This window comes from Pelodiscus sinensis, chromosome 2 (genome assembly GCF_049634645.1).
Source record: "Pelodiscus sinensis isolate JC-2024 chromosome 2, ASM4963464v1, whole genome shotgun sequence".
NCBI classification, from domain to species: Eukaryota; Metazoa; Chordata; order Testudines; family Trionychidae; genus Pelodiscus; species Pelodiscus sinensis.
The window spans coordinates 144,918,691-144,937,196 of record NC_134712.1 but is presented as its reverse complement, the minus strand read 5'-3'; the positions used below and the strand labels follow the sequence as shown (position 1 = coordinate 144,937,196).

General features: G+C 43.0%; 1 protein-coding gene across 2 annotated transcripts in view; it reads right to left on the bottom strand.

The window, feature by feature from the left end:
• The window catches only part of EXOC3 (exocyst complex component 3), a 39,293-nt gene that overhangs the window by 7,865 nt on the left and 12,922 nt on the right, over positions 1-18,506 (bottom strand). For both annotated transcript variants that reach the window (XM_075921541.1, XM_025179715.2), the window contains exons 4-8: positions 17,370-18,051; positions 10,171-10,288; positions 7,317-7,442; positions 3,043-3,143; positions 1,649-1,759 (exon numbers count right to left, since the gene is read on the bottom strand). In XM_075921541.1, coding sequence (XP_075777656.1) covers positions 1,649-1,759; positions 3,043-3,143; positions 7,317-7,442; positions 10,171-10,288; positions 17,370-18,051 — 1,138 coding nt within the window. The remainder of the gene's footprint in view (positions 1-1,648; positions 1,760-3,042; positions 3,144-7,316; positions 7,443-10,170; positions 10,289-17,369; positions 18,052-18,506) is intronic.

Sequence of the window (18,506 nt, the reverse complement as noted above, 5' to 3'; positions counted from 1 at the left end):
GGAGAATGGCTCATTTTTTGTGTATATTATTGAAATCTCATTGTAGCTGGGCTAATTTGGGAACAGTTTGCACTGGGCTGGTACATAGTATAGCAGGAATAAAAGGGGAATTGATAGGGAAGAAACATAATAATGCTTTTTGCATCCACTCTGAGAAGTCGAAGGTCTCCTACCCCAAAACTGAACTGAATATAGGATATTTATCTTTCATCTTTGGGACAAATCCCAGGCTGGAGATAAAGTTGTAACTTCCCTCCTATACTACAAAATCCTTGTGTGTTCTAATAAAATTCCTCACTACAGCATTTTCAGAAAATGCAAGGCTGACAGTGCTCAGTGACTTGAAAAAAATCTACAAAGAATTCTTAGAATCATTTCAGATTTTCCTGGCACTGACAACCATAGGCCTATTACAGATGGTTACATATAATTGGTGGCTCTTTTGATGTAATATTTGGTCCAAAACTGGAGATTAGAAAGGTGAAAATTAGACCCTCCTCATGGACCTTTATCTTCTGCATTTTGTGATGGGGAACCTGTCAGAACAAGAAATAGGATTTGATGGTCTTCAAAATGTAACAAGTCGAGAGTACTACTAAATATCATGAGGAATTATCTTGTCTCTCTTCCAGATCAACCTATCAAGCATGTGGTAAGACTGTATGATAATAATTTATCCTCAGTCACTACAATGGTCTGTACACATCCTTTTCTCCAGCTTTGCCTATACAGGTCACAATGGCTTACAGATGAGTTATAACAGTTCGGCTACGTCTACACTGGCCCCTTTTCCGGAAGGGGCATGTAAATTTCACCTATCGTAGTAGGGAAATGCGCGGGGGATTTAAATATCCCCCGCGGCATTTAAATAAAAATGTCCGCCGCTTTTTTCCGGCTTTTAAAAAAGCCGGAAAAGAGCATCTAGACTGGCCCCGATCCTCCGGAAAAAGCGCCCTTTTCCGGAGGCTCTTGTTCCTACTTTGAAGTATAGGAATAAGTACTTTGAAGTAGGAATAAGAGCCTCCGGAAAAGGGCGCTTTTTCCGGAGGATCGGGGCCAGTGTAGACGCTCTTTTCCGGCTTTTTTAAAAGCCGGAAAAAAGCGGCGGACATTTTTATTTAAATGCCGCGGGGGATATTTAAATCCCCCGCGCATTTCCCTACTACGATAGGTGAAATTTACATGCCCCTTCCGGAAAAGGGGCCAGTGTAGACGAGCCCTTCAAGTTTAAGACAAAACAGCTAGAATGCCAGTGGCAGAAGCCAGTGACTAAAGCTAATTGATAAAGATGTCTTTAAATTCTCATGCCCAGGATCAGAAGTGCAAAACAAAAATTATATTTCTTTCAAAAGATGTGCAAAGTCTTAGTTGGTGGTTTTATTTTGAATGTACACAGCTTGATTAGCTTGAGCTGCTTTTGCTTAGTGGCCAATTTCATTTCACTTAAATGATTTGATATCTGCCTTTCTCCCTCTGCATTCGGCTGAAATATCTGAGTTGAAGTTCCCTTTGTATAAAAAAGAAGGAACAGCTAGAAAGGCATCCTCCAAGAGGGGCTCTCAATTTTGTTTTTTATATGTATTATAAATTGAGATGAATAAAAAAATACTGATTTTTTTTACAATACTATATAAATGTGCAAACTTACTTAAAGGTCTGACAGTTGTTGATTACTGCAATCATATATTGAACATAGCACTGAGGATACTGACGATTTTTTAGGTGCTCCTCTTTATAAAACTGGGCCTCTTCTTTGTACCTATGGAAAACCCAAAACATGGCATTAAACAGATGAAAAACTACACAACTCTAAGCCAAATACCCACTTATAGCATGAACATGTACTGATAATTTGTGTCAAGCTGGTTGGTCACATAGTATTGGATCACCTCTGTTTCCAACTGATTCCATAGGTCTCTAGGGCTATGTCTATGCTACCAGGTTATTTCAAAATAAACTTATTCCTCTTCATAAGGAGGAATTATTATTTTGAAATAAGCCCATTATTTTGAAATAACAAGTTTAGTAGTATGGATGCTCACCTTGCTATTTTGAAATAACGGGAGTTATTTCAAAATAACTCCCCAGTGTAAAAATCAGCTGCGTACAAGAAGGATGTGCCTGCTTAGCCACTTCTATTTAGAACCAGCAGATCTCAAAAACTTGACCACCAAAATAACTCCCCAGTGTAAAAATCAGCTGCGTACAAGAAGGATGTGCCTGCTTAGCCACTTCTATTTAGAACCAGCAGATCTCAAAAACTTGACCACCAATGGGATTGGAGCTGCTGCTCACCAACAGAACAAGAGTCCAAGGGGAGTGGGAAGGAAAAAAGTCAGCAAGGTAATATAGCCAGAAGAAAAAGGAACAGGTAGCATATCTGGGAGAGGATGGGGACTAGGCGATGGGAAAGCATGTACTGTATAAACAGGGCCGGACCAAGCCATTCCAGCGCCCCGGGTAGACAGGATAAATGCGCCTCAGGTTGGGGGAGGGCGCTTGCGTAGCCCTGCCCCCGCACCAGGGCGTGGGGGAGGGCGCATGTGCGGCCCCGGCCCCGCCCTGCGCATGGGGGAGGGTGCATGCATGGCTCTGCCCCCACACATGAGAGAGGGTGCATGCACGGCTGTGGCCCTGCCCCCGCCCGGCGCATGGGGGAGGGCGCACAGAGCCAGCGGCAGCAGGACGCACGTGCCCGGCTCAGCCCAGCCCTGCTACCGCCGCTGGCGTGCAGCCTGGGGCCACCTGGGGCAGGCTGAGCCTGGCCGTGCAGGACCCTGCGACTGCGGGGGGAAAGGAGCTGCTGGCCGGTGCTGCGGGGGTTAACACGGCCCCCGCCCCGGGCAGCCGCTGCAGGGTGGCCGCTGGGAGCTCCTGCAGCCTGCGATCTGGGAGCCAGGCACCCCCCCATAGGTTGGCACCCCGGGCAGCTGCCCGGCTAGCCCATGCCTTAATCCAGCCCTGTGTATAAAGAAGTAGAGGTGGGAGCATGGTACAGAGAGAAGGGAGGATTAAGAGACTGTAGAGCACTTTTTATTTTACCTTGTGAGAAACGAACTCATTTGCTGAAGACAGAGAAGCAGTACCTTTGTTTTCAAATCTTCACTTATCTGAGCAGCCACCTGAAGATTCTGTTCAAACATCTAAAGCAAGAAATAGCTTAGTTAGAAAAATAGACTAATAGCTGGAAATAGTGACACTAATGTGGCAGGATTCCCTACAAAATGCTATTTGGAGACGTAAACTAGTGGGAGATCCCCAGGATTTCTTTTAAATTAAAACCGCACAATTTCTCCTCCTGGTTAATCCAAAGAACAGAACTAGCCATTAATTTAATAGATAAATTCTTGTCAGGCATCCACATGTCTGATTTTTTTTAAATGGTACTGAGAGGCAGTCAGATTTTTTTAAGGATGAAAGCACCACTCCTTCCATCTCCAAATCAATGCTAACTGGCTTTTCATTGTGGACCAATGTTTTTAAGGCAGCTCCTGAAGCATTTCTACTGAGGCTATTGAACAATTAAAAAGATTAATCATTAATCGCCTTGTAATGGAATTAGGGATGTTAGATAGTGGGTAACATAACAGTCAAGTAAACACATGAATTTTTAGTGGTTAGTTGACTATTCTATAGTCCCTGGGGGCAGGACTGGCAGCCAGCACAATCCAGCCCCATTCCTGGGGAGCCCCCTGCCACCCTGTGCTGCTGTTTCTGATACAGAGGCAGCCCCTGTCCGTGGGGAATCCGAGCTCCCCGTCGACAGAGGCTGCTGGGGGCAAGAGGGCAGGAGAGGCTGCCACAAAGTGGCCTCTGTTCATGGAAGCCGGGGCTGGCCATGAACAGAGGCTGCTCCAGCAGCAGCCTCTGCCCGAGGCAAGTCAGGGCCTGCTGCAGGCAGAGGCTGCTTTGTGGCATCCTCCCATTTCCCCCAGCATCGGCTCCTGCTCCCTCTCCCTTTGCTGCCTCTGATTCAGAGGCAGCAAGGGGGAGGGGAAATGCGAACTGTCGAGAAGATTAACCAATAAACCGAGGCTTATCAGTTAATCATCTACTCAACTACTCGTTCACATCCCTAAATAGAACAGAATTTACTTGAATATATGCTTGTGGCTTTTTTTCTGAAGAAAATTGACAACCTTTATTTCTACCTATTCCTGCAAGTGCAGGAGATAGCTTGACATCAGGGATGCATCTTGTTCTGAAACACTAACACTGTACAATGCTCAAAACTGGCACAAGCTGACAATGCTCTACAAATGTGGGGAAAGAGAATCGAAAGAAGACATTCAGCTGAAAACAAGAAGGGAAATAGATTAAAACCTGAGAGAATGTACAGGTTATCTTTATGCTGCCACGTTTCTGAAAGTCTTTCATTGTTGCATTAGTAGTGGGGCTGCTCCACTGATGCTAGTAATGGTTACAGTGCTAATGTAGAGCAATTGTGAGCATTTTAACTATTTGTCTCCTATCCATGCTCAGAACCTATAATGAGAACTGGTAGTAGTACAAGTGAGAATCAATTTGATTAAAGCAGTATGGATGAGGTCATGGAGACAAGGAAAAGAAACTGGGAAAATAATCTCTTTTGTTCCCTTTAGATATTTTCCAACCACTTTTAAAGATAACCTGAAAAATTAAAAAAAAGTGGGCTTGTGACTTTACTTTTTATAGTTTAAAAAGATCGTTTAAAAGGCTCTCTACCCCAGAAAAAAAAAAAAGAGAGGTTTTTCTACTTTTTTACTATTAAAAATGTCAGAAATTTCCCTAATTTTTGCTGATTTCTTTGACGGTTCACATGTGAAATAGTGGGAGCTCTTAACTGAAGAAGCATTTAATGAGTGCTGGTTTTGGATCCTTCAAAGAGAGTGAGCTTTTCTTACAAGTGTTTTAGGTCCTAGATACCACAGGAAATTTTCACTGATGTAGCTGTCCTGGTGTAGATCTCTAATACTGATGCAGTTTACCAGTGTGATTTCTTCAGTAGCTTCCTGAAGTAAGTGACATGGGCAGTTTTCCACAAGTGTAGAAACATCCACATTAAGAATTTAAATAGAAGTCAATTATAAGAGTAATTCCTTCAATGGAAGTTTCTCTAAAATAAATAGGCTCTTAGTTTAAAAGTGGGGGGAGGTTGCCATTTTTATGCTAACACATGTTTAACTGCCTGAATAAGAACAATTTCTTTTTTCATTCAGGTTTTACTTCCTTGATACCACTGAGGTAAGAAACCCACTAGTTTGCCAGTCAATTATATCAGTGTTTCTCAATCTTTTTTTAATAAAGTACCCCGTTTTCAAAAAAAATTATAAATACCCCCCAGGGCCTACAGTTTTCAGACACAAACATTTTTTCTACCATTGCAACACATTTGTTTAAACAACTTAATCGTATCCAGGCGGGCAATGAAATTTTTGGGTGTAAAAAGTACAAAAATAATAAAGCGCTACAAAACAAACAAAAATTTAGTTTTCTCCAAATTTCAGTTGTGTTGATATACCCCCCACACTTCTCTCGAGTACTCTTAAGGGTACTCCTACCACTGGTTGAGAAACACTGAATTATACTATTCTACAACTGATAAAACTTGACTTTCTAATGTTAAAAAAAAATCAAAACAAGCAGTAAAAAGAACAGCATCTTTTTTGTTTGTTTGTTTTGGTGGACCAAAGCGGAAAGAAGGAGACACTTTCCATGTCCTAACCTTTAACACATACCCAAACCTTTTAAAGGTCACCTCTAATTTTGTAGAGTGCAAGAACATTTCTGTGTGAACCCTGGCACAATCTTTTTAACATTCTATTTCATTCTTACCCTTACATAACATTCTTTAGATCCATAGTCACCAACCAGCCGATTGATTGCGGGGGCACTGCCAGTTGATTGCGAGGCAGTATTCCCAGCCCTCCCAGATCCTCCCCACTCCCAACGAGGAGCCTGCGCTGGCACTACAACCTCCTGCAAAAATAGAGCTAGCTCTGGCTTCTTGCGGCATATGGAAGTCCCGTGGCTCGGCGCCAGATCCGGAGGAAAAGAAGGGAAGACAAGCAAGGGAAGGAAGGGAAGACAAGAAAACGCGTACTCCTTCCCTGCCCACATGCTTTCTTGTCTTTCCTTCCTTCCCCATGCTCTGGGAAGGTGGAGGGGAAGGAGGAGGAGGAAGTTAAGATGGTGGTGCAGGATCTGGAGTAGCTGGATTTCTTAAAGGAGCCTCATCTGCACTTCTTCCAGCACTGCCTGCAGATCCTGCCCCAGAGATCCTTGTCCCTGGAGACCCCCCAGGTACCAGCTGAGCTGCTCCTGCTCCCTCTCCTCTGGCCAGACCCCCACCAGCACCATGGCCCCTGGCCAGACACCCACCAGCACCTTGCCCCCTGGCCAGACTTCCCAATGGCTACAGCATACATCTGGCTGCAGCATCATAACACACCTGCACCCTCTGCCCTGAGTCCCTCACATCCCCAAACTCCTGCACCATCCACATGTCTGTGGACTGCTCAGCACCCAACCCTTCACCTGACCCCAACACTCTCCAGCCTGGAGCCCCCTTCCCGAGCCAGCATCCCCTTCTCCACCTCCTCCTGCACCCAAATTCCCTCCCAGAGCTTGCACCTCTCACCTGTACCCACAACCAAGTCCCTTATTCCCACCCCAAGGCCCGCACCACCTGTCTCAATCCAGTAAGAGTAAGAGCTGGGGACAGCAAGTGATAGAGAGGAAAGAAGTGGAGAGCGCAGGGCTTCAAGGAAGTGGTGGGATCTTGGAGAAGGGATGGGGTAGATCTTGACTTGCCCTGCCATTTAAAAAGTGTTCTTGGTAGTAAAAAGGTTGGAGACCACTGCTTTAAATTTTTCATAGATTTCAATTGAACAAAAATTCAAGGCAAAAATAGGAAAGATGGATGCTCTTACTCAGTATTGTCTAAGGATAATAAGTGAATCTTCAGTCAGTTCTTAAAATATTGTTAACATTTAATAATATTGTACTGAAAAGGAGGTAGGTAGCAGGCAAAATACCATCAGTACAGCAGAAAAAAGCTGAAGAAAATCATGATGGATTCACTGATGTTTCTGGATAGTTTTACATTCTTAGGAGAGAAACATGAAAGTGTTACAAATATTCTGAATGTGCATTCTTCCAGCTCAAGAGACTGTCACTCCTCTAAATAAGCATCTCATATGAGAAAATAAAACCAAACCAATGTATATTGACATAAAGAATCTGAATTTCAAGAGTTTCCCAGTTTCCTTATTTTTCTCCCTGCCTCATTTTTTCCTTTTTTTTTTCTTCAGACTTTTTTTAAGATTAACTCATACCTGAAAAACAATAGCTGGGAGTGTAGTCTGATAGTACCCATCTTGATCTGCTTCTGGTTCAGTTTCTTTTATCCAGTCTTTTTTATCTGTCTCCAGTGCTTTTCGTAGCCAACCAATGATGTTAGACTGCAACAAATACAATTAGTTTAAAAAGAAATAGGAAAAAAGAAAAGACAAAATTATTTGTACTCAAAACAGGAAAAACCCCACTATAGCCTTCAGATTAATATCCCTTTTCATAATTAAAGCTATTTTAATCGATATGGAAAATCAGTTTTCATTCACTCTAGTAACTACTGTTATAACCATCACTGCAGTATTAGATGCCATGTACAAAATTGAGAGTTGTACAAAGTATGCACAAAAAGGTCAATACTAAACTAAATCACATTTGGCCATAGTTTGGATAGGAGATGTCTAATACTAAACTAAATCACATTTGGCCATAGTTTGGATAGGAGATGTCTAAAATTAAAAACAAATTATATGTAATAGCTAATATGAAAAAGTTTTGGAAGAGAGATTAAATCTCATGCTTAACCAGTGTCTAGTGAAAGTATTAGGAGGCAACAATGTGGGGACAGACTATAGATTGAACCTCTTAAATCTGGGACTCTCTGGTCTGGCAACATTTGTGATCCACCAGGACCACGGATGTTGCTGGACCAGATGGCACTGGTGCCCGGGAATGCAAGCCAGTCAGAGTCCAGCGGAGGGGCGCCCCACCATCAGATGGGTGAGCCCCAGCCAGGCAGGGCATCAGAGGGACCAGCGAGCCCTGTTCCTGCGAAGCCCCATCCCAGTGCAGCAGCCATGGGGCAGTTGCGGAGCCCCATCCCTGGGAAGCCCCAGGCAGGACAGAAGCAGGGCAGCCATACAGCTCCATCCCTGAGAAGCTTCGGCTAGGTGGGGCAGAAGCGGGGCCACAGTGGCTGGGGATCTCCATCAAGTACTGCAGTGGAATCTCTGTCATGAAACAATGAGGAGTCCTGTGACACCTTCAAAACTAACTGATTTATTTGGGCATTAGTTAGTCTTTAAGGTACCATAAGACACCTTGTTTTGACAGATACAGATTAACACGACTACCCCTCTGAGATTTATCATGAAAGTGCAATTTATAAATATAGATTTTTTTTGGTTCATAACCGCACTCCAAACAAAAACAGTGTAACATTTTAGAGCTTATAAATTGGAGCATGAAAGGGCATGAATGTTTAGCATATCTGGCACATAAAAACCGTGCAACACTAGCTCCCACAGTGCCATGCAAATAGCTGTTCTCACTTTCAGGTGACATCATCATCTCACAAATGAAAAAATACTTGTTCCCCCAATCATTAAGACAAACAAGAAGTAGGACTGGATGGACTTGTATGAGGTCAACTGAAAAATACCATTTCTTTTGTTTCTTTCTACAGTGCAAATATTTTTAATAAAAATAATATAAAGCAAGCATTGCATTTTTGTATTATCTGTTATAATTGAAAGCAGTATTTGAAAATGTACAAAATATCCAAAAATATTGAGAATACCAATTTAAACTGGCATTCTATTATTGTTTAACAGGGTGATTAAAACTGTGATTAATTGCATCTATTTTTATATCTAAATTGCTTTGGTGTTAACTGCATACATTAACTATCATTAACAGCCCTTTATAAATATTATATTCTAACCATTTATGTCAATTCGGGAGTCAATAAATTACAAATGCCACAATGGCTATTTCTCATACTAATACAGGCAGTCCCCGGGTTACGTACAAGATAGGGACTGTAGGTTTGTTCTTAAGTTGAATCTGTATGTAAGTCGGAACTGGCGTCCAGATTCAGCCGCTGCTGAAACTGACCAGTAGCTGACTACAGGAAGCCCGAGGCAGAGTTGCTCTGCCCCAGGCTTCCTGGAATCAGCCGCTGATCAGTTTCAACAGGCTGAATCTGGACGCCAGTTCCGACTTACATACAGATTCAACTTAAGAACCCCAGGCGTCCCCAAGTCACCTGCTGCTGAAACTGATCAGCGGCTGATTCCAGGAAGCTCGGGGCAGAGCAACTCTGCCTCTGGCTTCCTGTAGTCAGCGCTGGTCAGTTTCAGCAGTGGCTGACTTGGGGACGCCTGGGGCAGAGCAGCTGGGGTGCTGCCAGGTTGGTCCAGTAGCGCCCAGAGCGGCGCTGCAGGACCAACCGGCAGCGCCCCAGCTGCTCCACCACAGGCATCCGGAGAAAAGCCTGGTCTGCTGGGGGGGGGGGGGGGGCGGAGGCGTACTAGCTGCGCCCCCCCCCCCAGCAGACCAGGGAGACGCGGGCGGCGGACCGAGACGCACCGCGGTCCCGCTGCCCGGGTCCTCCGCGACTTTGCTCCGCGTCTCCCTGGTCTGCTTGTCTGCTGGAGACCAGCAGACCAGGGAGATGGGGAGCAAAGCCTCTGAGGACGCCGGCAGCGGGACAGCCGTGGCGCGTCTGGGCTGTCCTGCTGCCTGCGTACTCCGCGGCTTTGCTCCGCGTCTCCCTGGTCTGCTGGTCTGCAGGCCAGGGAGACGCGGAGCAAAGCCGCGGAGCATGCGGGCAGTGGGACAGCAAACCCCGTTCGTAACTGCGGATCCCACATAAGTCGGATCCGCGTAACTCGGGGACTGCCTGTAACATCTACGAAGCATATGTAATCCTGTGTTTTACTGAAAGGCAGCCATGAAATCATCCAACTGTTTTTTATATATAATCCATTACAACCAATTAAAGCGTAAGAAAAAGTCACAAGTTTTCATCTAATAAACAGCATTTTAAGAATTTAGGTACAAACACAAGGTGTCTTATTTTTATTTAAAGTAGTTCACAAGTTTGCTGTTACTTACAGTAAGTGTTGACATGTACTTGCTGAGAAGCTGATCCACCACATTTTGTGAAATTAAAGGATCTAGGGAATTTACATCTACTTCTGGGGCCAGGTCCAAATTTCCCATCATCTCTGTGCTGAATTGAAAAGATAAAGCCATAATTTGCAAATGAAGAAAATAAGTTATACAAATTTGCAACTTTTTTCATATGACTTCAACAGAGGAGTTTCCATTATTTACAAGTCTCTGAAAATTCTTAATCAATCCGGTAAATATATGTATTGAAGTATAAAGAAACCTCAAAACTAGAACTACTATTTGGTGAACCAAAAATACTTAAAGTAGTAATTAACTCACACAGATATATCTTTAATGTAGAAAGTCAACTTCTATATCCATTTCTAAATTATTTTTATCTAGAACTTTTGAGTGATTACTCATTACTAACTTTATTTTATACACAAAAAACTGTGCTAACTATGGACTCCTGACAGTCATTTAAACTTCATACAGTAGACAGAGAATGTAAACATTCTAAAATTTAGTCCCTGGGAATAATAATGTAAACAATTAAACATAATCAGCGCTTTAAGTACAAGCAGAGTACAGACACCTATCACATTAGAAAAGAAAGAGTCAATAATGAACATAGTCAACAATACTGATCATTTTATAGTTTCGTTAAGCAGCCATAAAGTTAACACCATAGTACTTTAAAAGTACACAGTGAATACAGAAGAGGAGACAGTACATTTACACGTTGTTACAGAACTAGGTATTCAGTGCAATAATTGTACTACAGGTTGGACCTCCAAAAACGGGGACTCCCTCATCCAGCAATATTCATGGTCCAGCACGACCACGGATGTTCTGAACCAGGGAGTCCTGTCTTGGAGCCCCAGTGGCATGGCAGCCCCAGTAATGGGGCCGGGGACATGGCAGTCCAGGCTGCCAGAGCCACAGCAACATGGCAGCCCAGCGGGGAGGTGAAAGGGGGGAGGCAGACTGGGGGGCCAGTGGCAGGGGATCTCCCCTGGTCTGGCAAATTCCCTCATTCAAGACAGATCAGGTCCCAAGGGTGCCGGACCAGAGAGGTCCAACCTGTATATGCCGTAGTCACGATGAAGATCACCTTTTTGTAGGCGGAAGAAAGTAGGGCAACCCTAACATATAAGTCATTTAGCAAGGGCAAAAACAAAAATTAAAGATATTAAAGCAAGAAAAAAAAGTGTATGTGCACATGACTAAAGCCACAAGTCCACCAACGCATCAGACAGTAGCAGCAGCCCTTCATCTTCCAAACCCTAAAATGAAAGTAGCCAAACAAAGTGCACACTTCCATAATCATCTTATTACAATTATGAAAGGGGTTCTAATGTTTGGAAAAACTTTTTAATGTCTTTTGTAAGTTGTAAATGAACAAATTAAAAATAAGGAAATAAAAATCCCTAATGTGTAAACATAAATGAGCTTATATTAGGGATAAAAAAAGCCATTTAAAAATGTGACTGTGTAACCTCTTTATACACCAAGGCTACGTCTACACTGGCCCCTTTTCCGGAAGGGGCATGTAAATTTCAGCAGTCGTCGTAGGGAAATCCGCGGGGGATTTAAATATCCCCCGCGGCATTTAAATAAAAATGTCCGCCGCTTTTTTCCGGCTTTTAAAAAAGCCGGAAAAGAGCGTCTAGACTGGCCCCGATCCTCCGGAAAAAGTGCCCTTTTCCGGAGGCTCTTATTCTTACTTCGAAGTAAGAATAAGAGCCTCCGGAAAAGGGCACTTTTTCCGGAGGATCGGGGCCAGTCTAGACGCTCTTTTCCGGCTTTTTTAAAAGCCGGAAAAAAGCGGCGGACATTTTTATTTAAATGCCGCGGGGGATATTTAAATCCCCCGCGGATTTCCCTACGACGACTGCTGAAATTTACATGCCCCTTACGGAAGAGGGGCCAGTGTAGACGTAGCCAGAGTGTACACAAGTGAAGCTTCCCTGTGAAAGTGAAGCCAGGAGCTTCATTGCAGACTCTGTAGTATAGCTGGTCCCGCTCCCAGGGAGGCTTCACTGCAGGCTCTGCAGTATAAAAATTAACTTACCAGTTAACTGTTTAAATGGATACACTTTTACATCCCTAAGATGTATATGTGTATTATATATAAATATACATTTCTATTATTTCCAGTTCACTTTTCTGAAGATAACCAACATATCCTCCTGTTCCCAGTTCCACCTCACTGGCCTTTTAGTTCACATATATCCACCACTGAGCTAGGAGGAGACTTTCTTCATAAACAATGACTATTTTACATAGCTCAACATCACCAAGACAATTTATAAATCTGAAGTGATGTCCAAACTGTACAGATATCTCTTTGCTCACTACTGAAATGCAGCCATCTCTGATGTGAAACACTTCAGTTCCAACAGCCATTGCAACACGAATTGCAAGAATTCAGAGACACCACAAAGAACTCCTTTATGCAACTGAAACCGTAGGGACTAATTTACATGGGCAAAGTGTAATTACTGAAGACAGAGGTTGGCCAGGATACATATCTGTTTCTAGCCATGCTCTAAAGAAACATGTTAGTAACCAGGACTTTAATTATAGGTTCAATTTAAAAAAAAATGTCACAAGAAACAGCATTTCGTAGCACCATTCTAGGGAATTGCCTCAACATTGATTCAGGGGGAAGAGAGCCAACTGCCATGTTACCAACTACCACAGCCAGTTGCTCCTAGATATGTTCTAGGCCTGTCTACATCCCTGTCAGACATAACTAAACCAGCCTGAAAGTCCTTTTGTAGACACGCTAGGTCAATTCTTCTATCAGTCTAGCTCGACCTCTCAAGGAGGAGTTGACAAACTTGTGTGACAGAAAACCCTTTTCTTCACTGTATTAAGCATCTACAGTAAAGCAGTGTAGCTGAAGTATTGCAGCTATGCCACTGTAGTGTTTGTAGCGTAAACGTTTTTTTAACACTACAAGCTAAAAAACCACTCACCAATGATAAGCAGGAACTTTCCATGGGAAGCACTTAGGCCATCAATTTCTGCAGAAAAGCATCCCTTCAGGGCAGGAATTGTTTCTTTCCTGCTTATGTGCATTACTTAGTCCTAATTGAGGTCTCTTGGTGATACTATAAACTTTTACTAATACATTTTAAAATGTGCCTTGTAGGGATGTGATTAGTTGACTACCCAATAAGCCTAGATTTCTCGACTACTCACATTCCCCCCCCCCCCCCATTTGCTGTATCAAAGACAGCAAGAAAGGGAAGCAGGAGCCTAGCTGGTGCTAGGTGGCTTAAAAGCTGCTTCCCCCCAGCACAGTCTCTGCAGTGCGGCCTGCTCCCCATGCCCACCCCTCATGCTGCTGCCTTGGGGCGGGGGGCAGAGAAGAATGCTGCAAAGCAGCCTCATGCTTTTTAAAACGTAGGTAAGAGCTGTGCCGGGCTTGCTTAGACCCAGCTTGCACTGGGTCTGGGACCTACCCCCACTGCAGTTCTGCTGTTTAAATATAGTAGGAGCCAGGCTCCTACTACATTTAAATTGCACAGCAGCAATGTGGGTAGTTCCTGGATCCAGCACGAGCCATGAAGAGCGCCTTCCCTTATCAACTAATTTGTATTGACTACATGATTAGCCAATTACCCACCTCTTAACATCCTTAGTTCCTAGCCCTTATAGTTGTAAAGTTAATATTCCAAATGTAGTCTATGCAGTGGTATCTTCCTGAGCATTCAGGCGGTCTGCCTGAGGTATTTTTCAGAAGCTCAACATCTTGGTATCTAAGCACTAATCCACTCACCTTTGCTGCTGCCCAGAGGTTTCTATGGCACTGTATGATTGAAACATGACCATTTAGATCATTAATATTGCCACTGTTGCAGCTGCAACAAATATTACACAAATTATGTCATGTAAGTTACATGACAGTGGAAAAGTCACAATCTTACAAATATGATTATCCTCTTTACATGTAAGTATCATGCTTGTATCTAAAATTATTAATATTGACTATGTACCAGTATTTCAAATGCTTTCTGCTCCTCAGGTAACAGCCGTAAGGTAATTCACACATAGTCTGGCTAGCACATTGTGAATGAACTATTTAAGATGATGGCCCAATTAAAGAACACAGTAGGCCATAGAAGAAGCTTGTCCCTATCTGGTGAGCATTCCTGTGGACACTTAGCTAGAGTGTAGTAATGGCTGCTCCTATGAGTCATCAATTTATGCAAGGGCAGGTGATAAAACAGAGATTCTCAAATTTCACTACACCATGACCCGCTTCTGACAACAAAAATTACTGCGCAACTCCAGGAGACAGGACTGAAGCCTGGGCTGGCCAAGCCCTGCAGGCTCAGGGCCCCACTGCAGGAAAAAGCTTCAGCCCCAGGCAAGGGCATTAATCTGAGCCCTTCTGCCCAGGAGTGAAGCCTTTTGGATCCACCTTCTGACTGGGTGGCAGGGCTCAGGCTTCATCTATGGACCCCCGCAAGTGTAAGGCAGCTCTAATGATCACATTAAAATGGGGTCACATCCCACTTTGGGGTCTCAACCCACAGTTTGAGAACCTCCAGACTAAGTCTTGTGACCCTGGACCAGGGGTGGACAAACTACGGCCTGCCAAAAGTTTTCCTCTGGCCCACCATAGTCTTTGGCCAGACCGAGAAGAAAATATCATGTGGCCTAGCTGGGCAGCTCAGGCAGTCTGCTTGTCTTCTGTGGCCCAAGCTGCACTACTCCCACAAACAGCCAGTTGCCACTAGTGAGTGTGTTTCTCTGTGCACCCCTGGGGAGCAAGGGTCTCTGCATGCTGCTCCCACACTCTAAGCACCACCTCACAGCTCTCATTAACTGGTTTCTCTGCCTGTCTGAGTGCCCCATTGAGCCGCTGGTGAGGAACCACCTATGGTAGCACCTCTCAGTTAGGGTTACCAGGTAACAAACAAAATACCAGACACACTGGCCAGCTGGGAAGGGAGCGGGGTTGCCCGGGAGGAAGGGGGGGACTGGAGGGGAGGGGACAGGAAGCAGAGCTGGTGGGGGAGAGGATCGGGGGCTGGTGGGAGATTGGGGGGGCAGTCGACAGAAGCAGAGTTGGTCGGTGGGCGGGGGGGAGGGTGGAGCGGGGATGGTCGAGGGAAACTGGGGAAGGGGGGCTGGCCGGTGGGTGCAGGGCTGGCCGCGGGAGCTCAGGAGGAGAGGAGAACTGGCCGCCGGAAGCCACCCAAGTAGGAATCTGATTTTACTAACAGTTGTGTCCAAAAGAGGCTGGGCTTCTGACCCTGGCATTGACCCTAAATCTCACTGCTGACTCCCCTTTATTTTTAACATCAACAGTTTATTAGTAAGTGTCTGATAAAATACACATTTGGATTTAGGCCATGGCATGCAGTCACGATGAGTATCTCTAGGGCATTTTCTATTTAGCAGTTGGTTTGGCTGTATAAAGAAATAGAACCAGAACTCCAGGGATCTCTACTCCTTAAAAAGACAGTTCTGAAAGACAGCCAATCTATAAAGAATTAAATATTTATTTGAGAGAAAGTGATTTAAGCCTTTTAATTCACTCCAAGCCTCACTTAATTTCTCCTCTACTTAGACATAAATTCAATTCAAAGACAGCTGCTATGGCACCTTTTGGGAAAACAAAATAAACATGACTATTTTAGAATTCCTTTTTTCCAAATTTCATAGAAGCACCACACATGACCTTTTCGAGATTTGTAAGTTCATCTCCAGTGGGAAAAATTTACCCATTTCTAACCAAGATCACTGGCAGCTAATGTCAAAATTGGGTGCCTTCAGCATGCACGGGCACCCTCTTTAGCACTTCTTTACATTCAAATACACTACTAGAGTATACAAGAATCAGGACATTAATTTAAAAACTTTTTAGGTACGAAGAGTATGAACAGCCCCCTGCTTGTTACAGTCGTTTTTTTGTTTTGTTTTTTTGTTTCTGTTTGTTTGCAAGGCAGACAAACTACAGCTTTCCAGACAAAATGCATCCTGGACCTAATCACAAAAAAAATCTGCAGTGTAAATATATTTCATGCTTATTTATTGTCAAATATTGCTGAATTACAGATTTAGACTAGACCCAAAGAAAATAATAGCAAAACCACACATCTAGCTATAAAGAAAACAAGTGTATAAAAGTTCAAAGCTTCAGTCAATGCCAGCTATTGAGAAGAGTTAAGTCCAGGAGAATGGTATTCATACACCATGAGGCAGGCACCACAAAACATGCATAAACCTAATGGTTTTGCCTGGAGACCTTTATATAACTAATTGAGCAAGGAATCAATAACCCCACACCTACATACTGGTAAAGACAGTATTTGCCTTTCAAACTGTTGTTCCTAATTACTATGTTGTATGATTAAGACTCTTCTAAAAAAATCAGATGTGTTTGATGCTGTCCTGACATTACCCACACCACATAAAAGAAAACCACAAAGAATATTTATAGTACCATAGGAAAAAACTTCTGGGCAAAAATTCAAGCCCCGCCATGGAGAAAATTTCAGTGGAAAGTTATCACATTCTTTTCTGTATTGCAGTAATCACCACCCGAAACTCAAACAGCCAGAACCCTTCCTGAATGTGAATGCAGAAAGTAGTTAACCACACACATTTTCTGGTACTGTCACCAATGTCCAAAATGTTGGTCAAATATGTAAACTTTACAGAAAATGTTTTCAGTAAACTTAAATGTGAACATAGTCCATTTCACTCTAGAAAATACTTCACTAAATCTGCAAAGATTTTTTTTCAGATTAGTACATGCAAGTAACTGCATCACAGCAACAGAATGCTAAACTTACAAGAAATACGAGATAGCAAACATCACAACCAAAGCCATTTTAAGAAGCATTAGGCTTTAGCCAGAGAGCTTGCAACAAAGAAATGCAACAGCAACACTAAATTAAGATTACACTGTTTTCTGTTTAGAAAGATATCCCTTTTTCTATTTCTTAAATATATGACACATACCACCAAAATCTAAATGCCTAACGACATATAATTCTGCACCAAACATGATACAAGCTCTACAAAAAGTACTTCTAGGTCTATCAGTGTATAATATTGCACCAAATTAATTACACCTTGCCTCTGTATACAATCCAAATAAAACATATTTTACATATCTACTTATTTGAAACTATCCCTAATAAAACACTGTAAAATAAATAAATTGACATTACCTTTGATATGTATTTAAGACCCAGGTTAAAAGGCTAACAATCTCATTTGCTTCCAGATCTTCTAAAGCAAGATCCAGCATGCGTGTGGACAAAGCCTGGTGATACATGCTCAGTAATTTTTTGAAAATGTCATAATGTGGGGGGAAACACTGAACCATTAGATTTTTGGCCACTAGCAGATCATCAAGGACATATTTGCGTATGATTTCCAGATGGCGCACAAGCCACATTTTGTCAGATTCTCTAGTATCTGCTTGAGTGCCTTCAATCCTGGTAGTTACAGTTCTGTCCAAAATATTAAACATTTTTTCCTTCCATTTCTTTGGCCTGCCAGGAGGAATAAACCCAGTTTGTTTTTTCCGGTCTAGCATGCGCCTATCTATTTTTTCTTCCCTCTCAATTATCCTGACAACTGAGACAAGCAAGGTTGGGTCTCGCCGAACAGTAACTAGAGATCTTTGAACCACCATCCAGAGTTGTTTGGAAAGCTCCTCTGAGAGTTTTTGCATATCCCCAAAATAAATATGAATAAGATTCATGTCATGGGTGTTCTTGCTATCCATACGGTACTGCTCATACATTAGGTCATCACGAGAACACTCTAGATCCATCAACTTTCGATGGGCTTGCAGAAGTTCTCCTTGGTCAGTCAAATCCTGAGTCTCCCTAACTATCTCTGGCACTGAAAAATAAAGACAAAAAGAAAAAAATAGTAATACGGCACTATTAGAATACACAAATAAATGTTACAAAACTATGAATGTATCAAGAGAGACTGTAAAACAAGAGCAGAAAATTACTTCTATTTGTTATCCTTGTTCCCCTAAGTAATGGTTCACGGACATGTTCAAGAATTGCTGCTAACCATGTTTAGGTTTTTAGTTAACAATGAGTAGTCCTGTACCACTTTAGGCTATGTCTAGACTGCAAGCCTCTTTCAAAAAAAGAGCGTCTAGACTGCAAGAAGTACTTTCAAAAAAGCAAGCCGCTTTCTCGAAAGAAAGCAGCGAGTGAGTCTGGATGCTCTCTTTCTAAAAAGCCCTGTTGGCATTCAAGAACGCCTTTTTTCGAAAGAGCACTTTCGAAAAAAGGCATTCTTCCTCGTGAAATGAGGTTTACCACCGTCGAAAGAAAAGC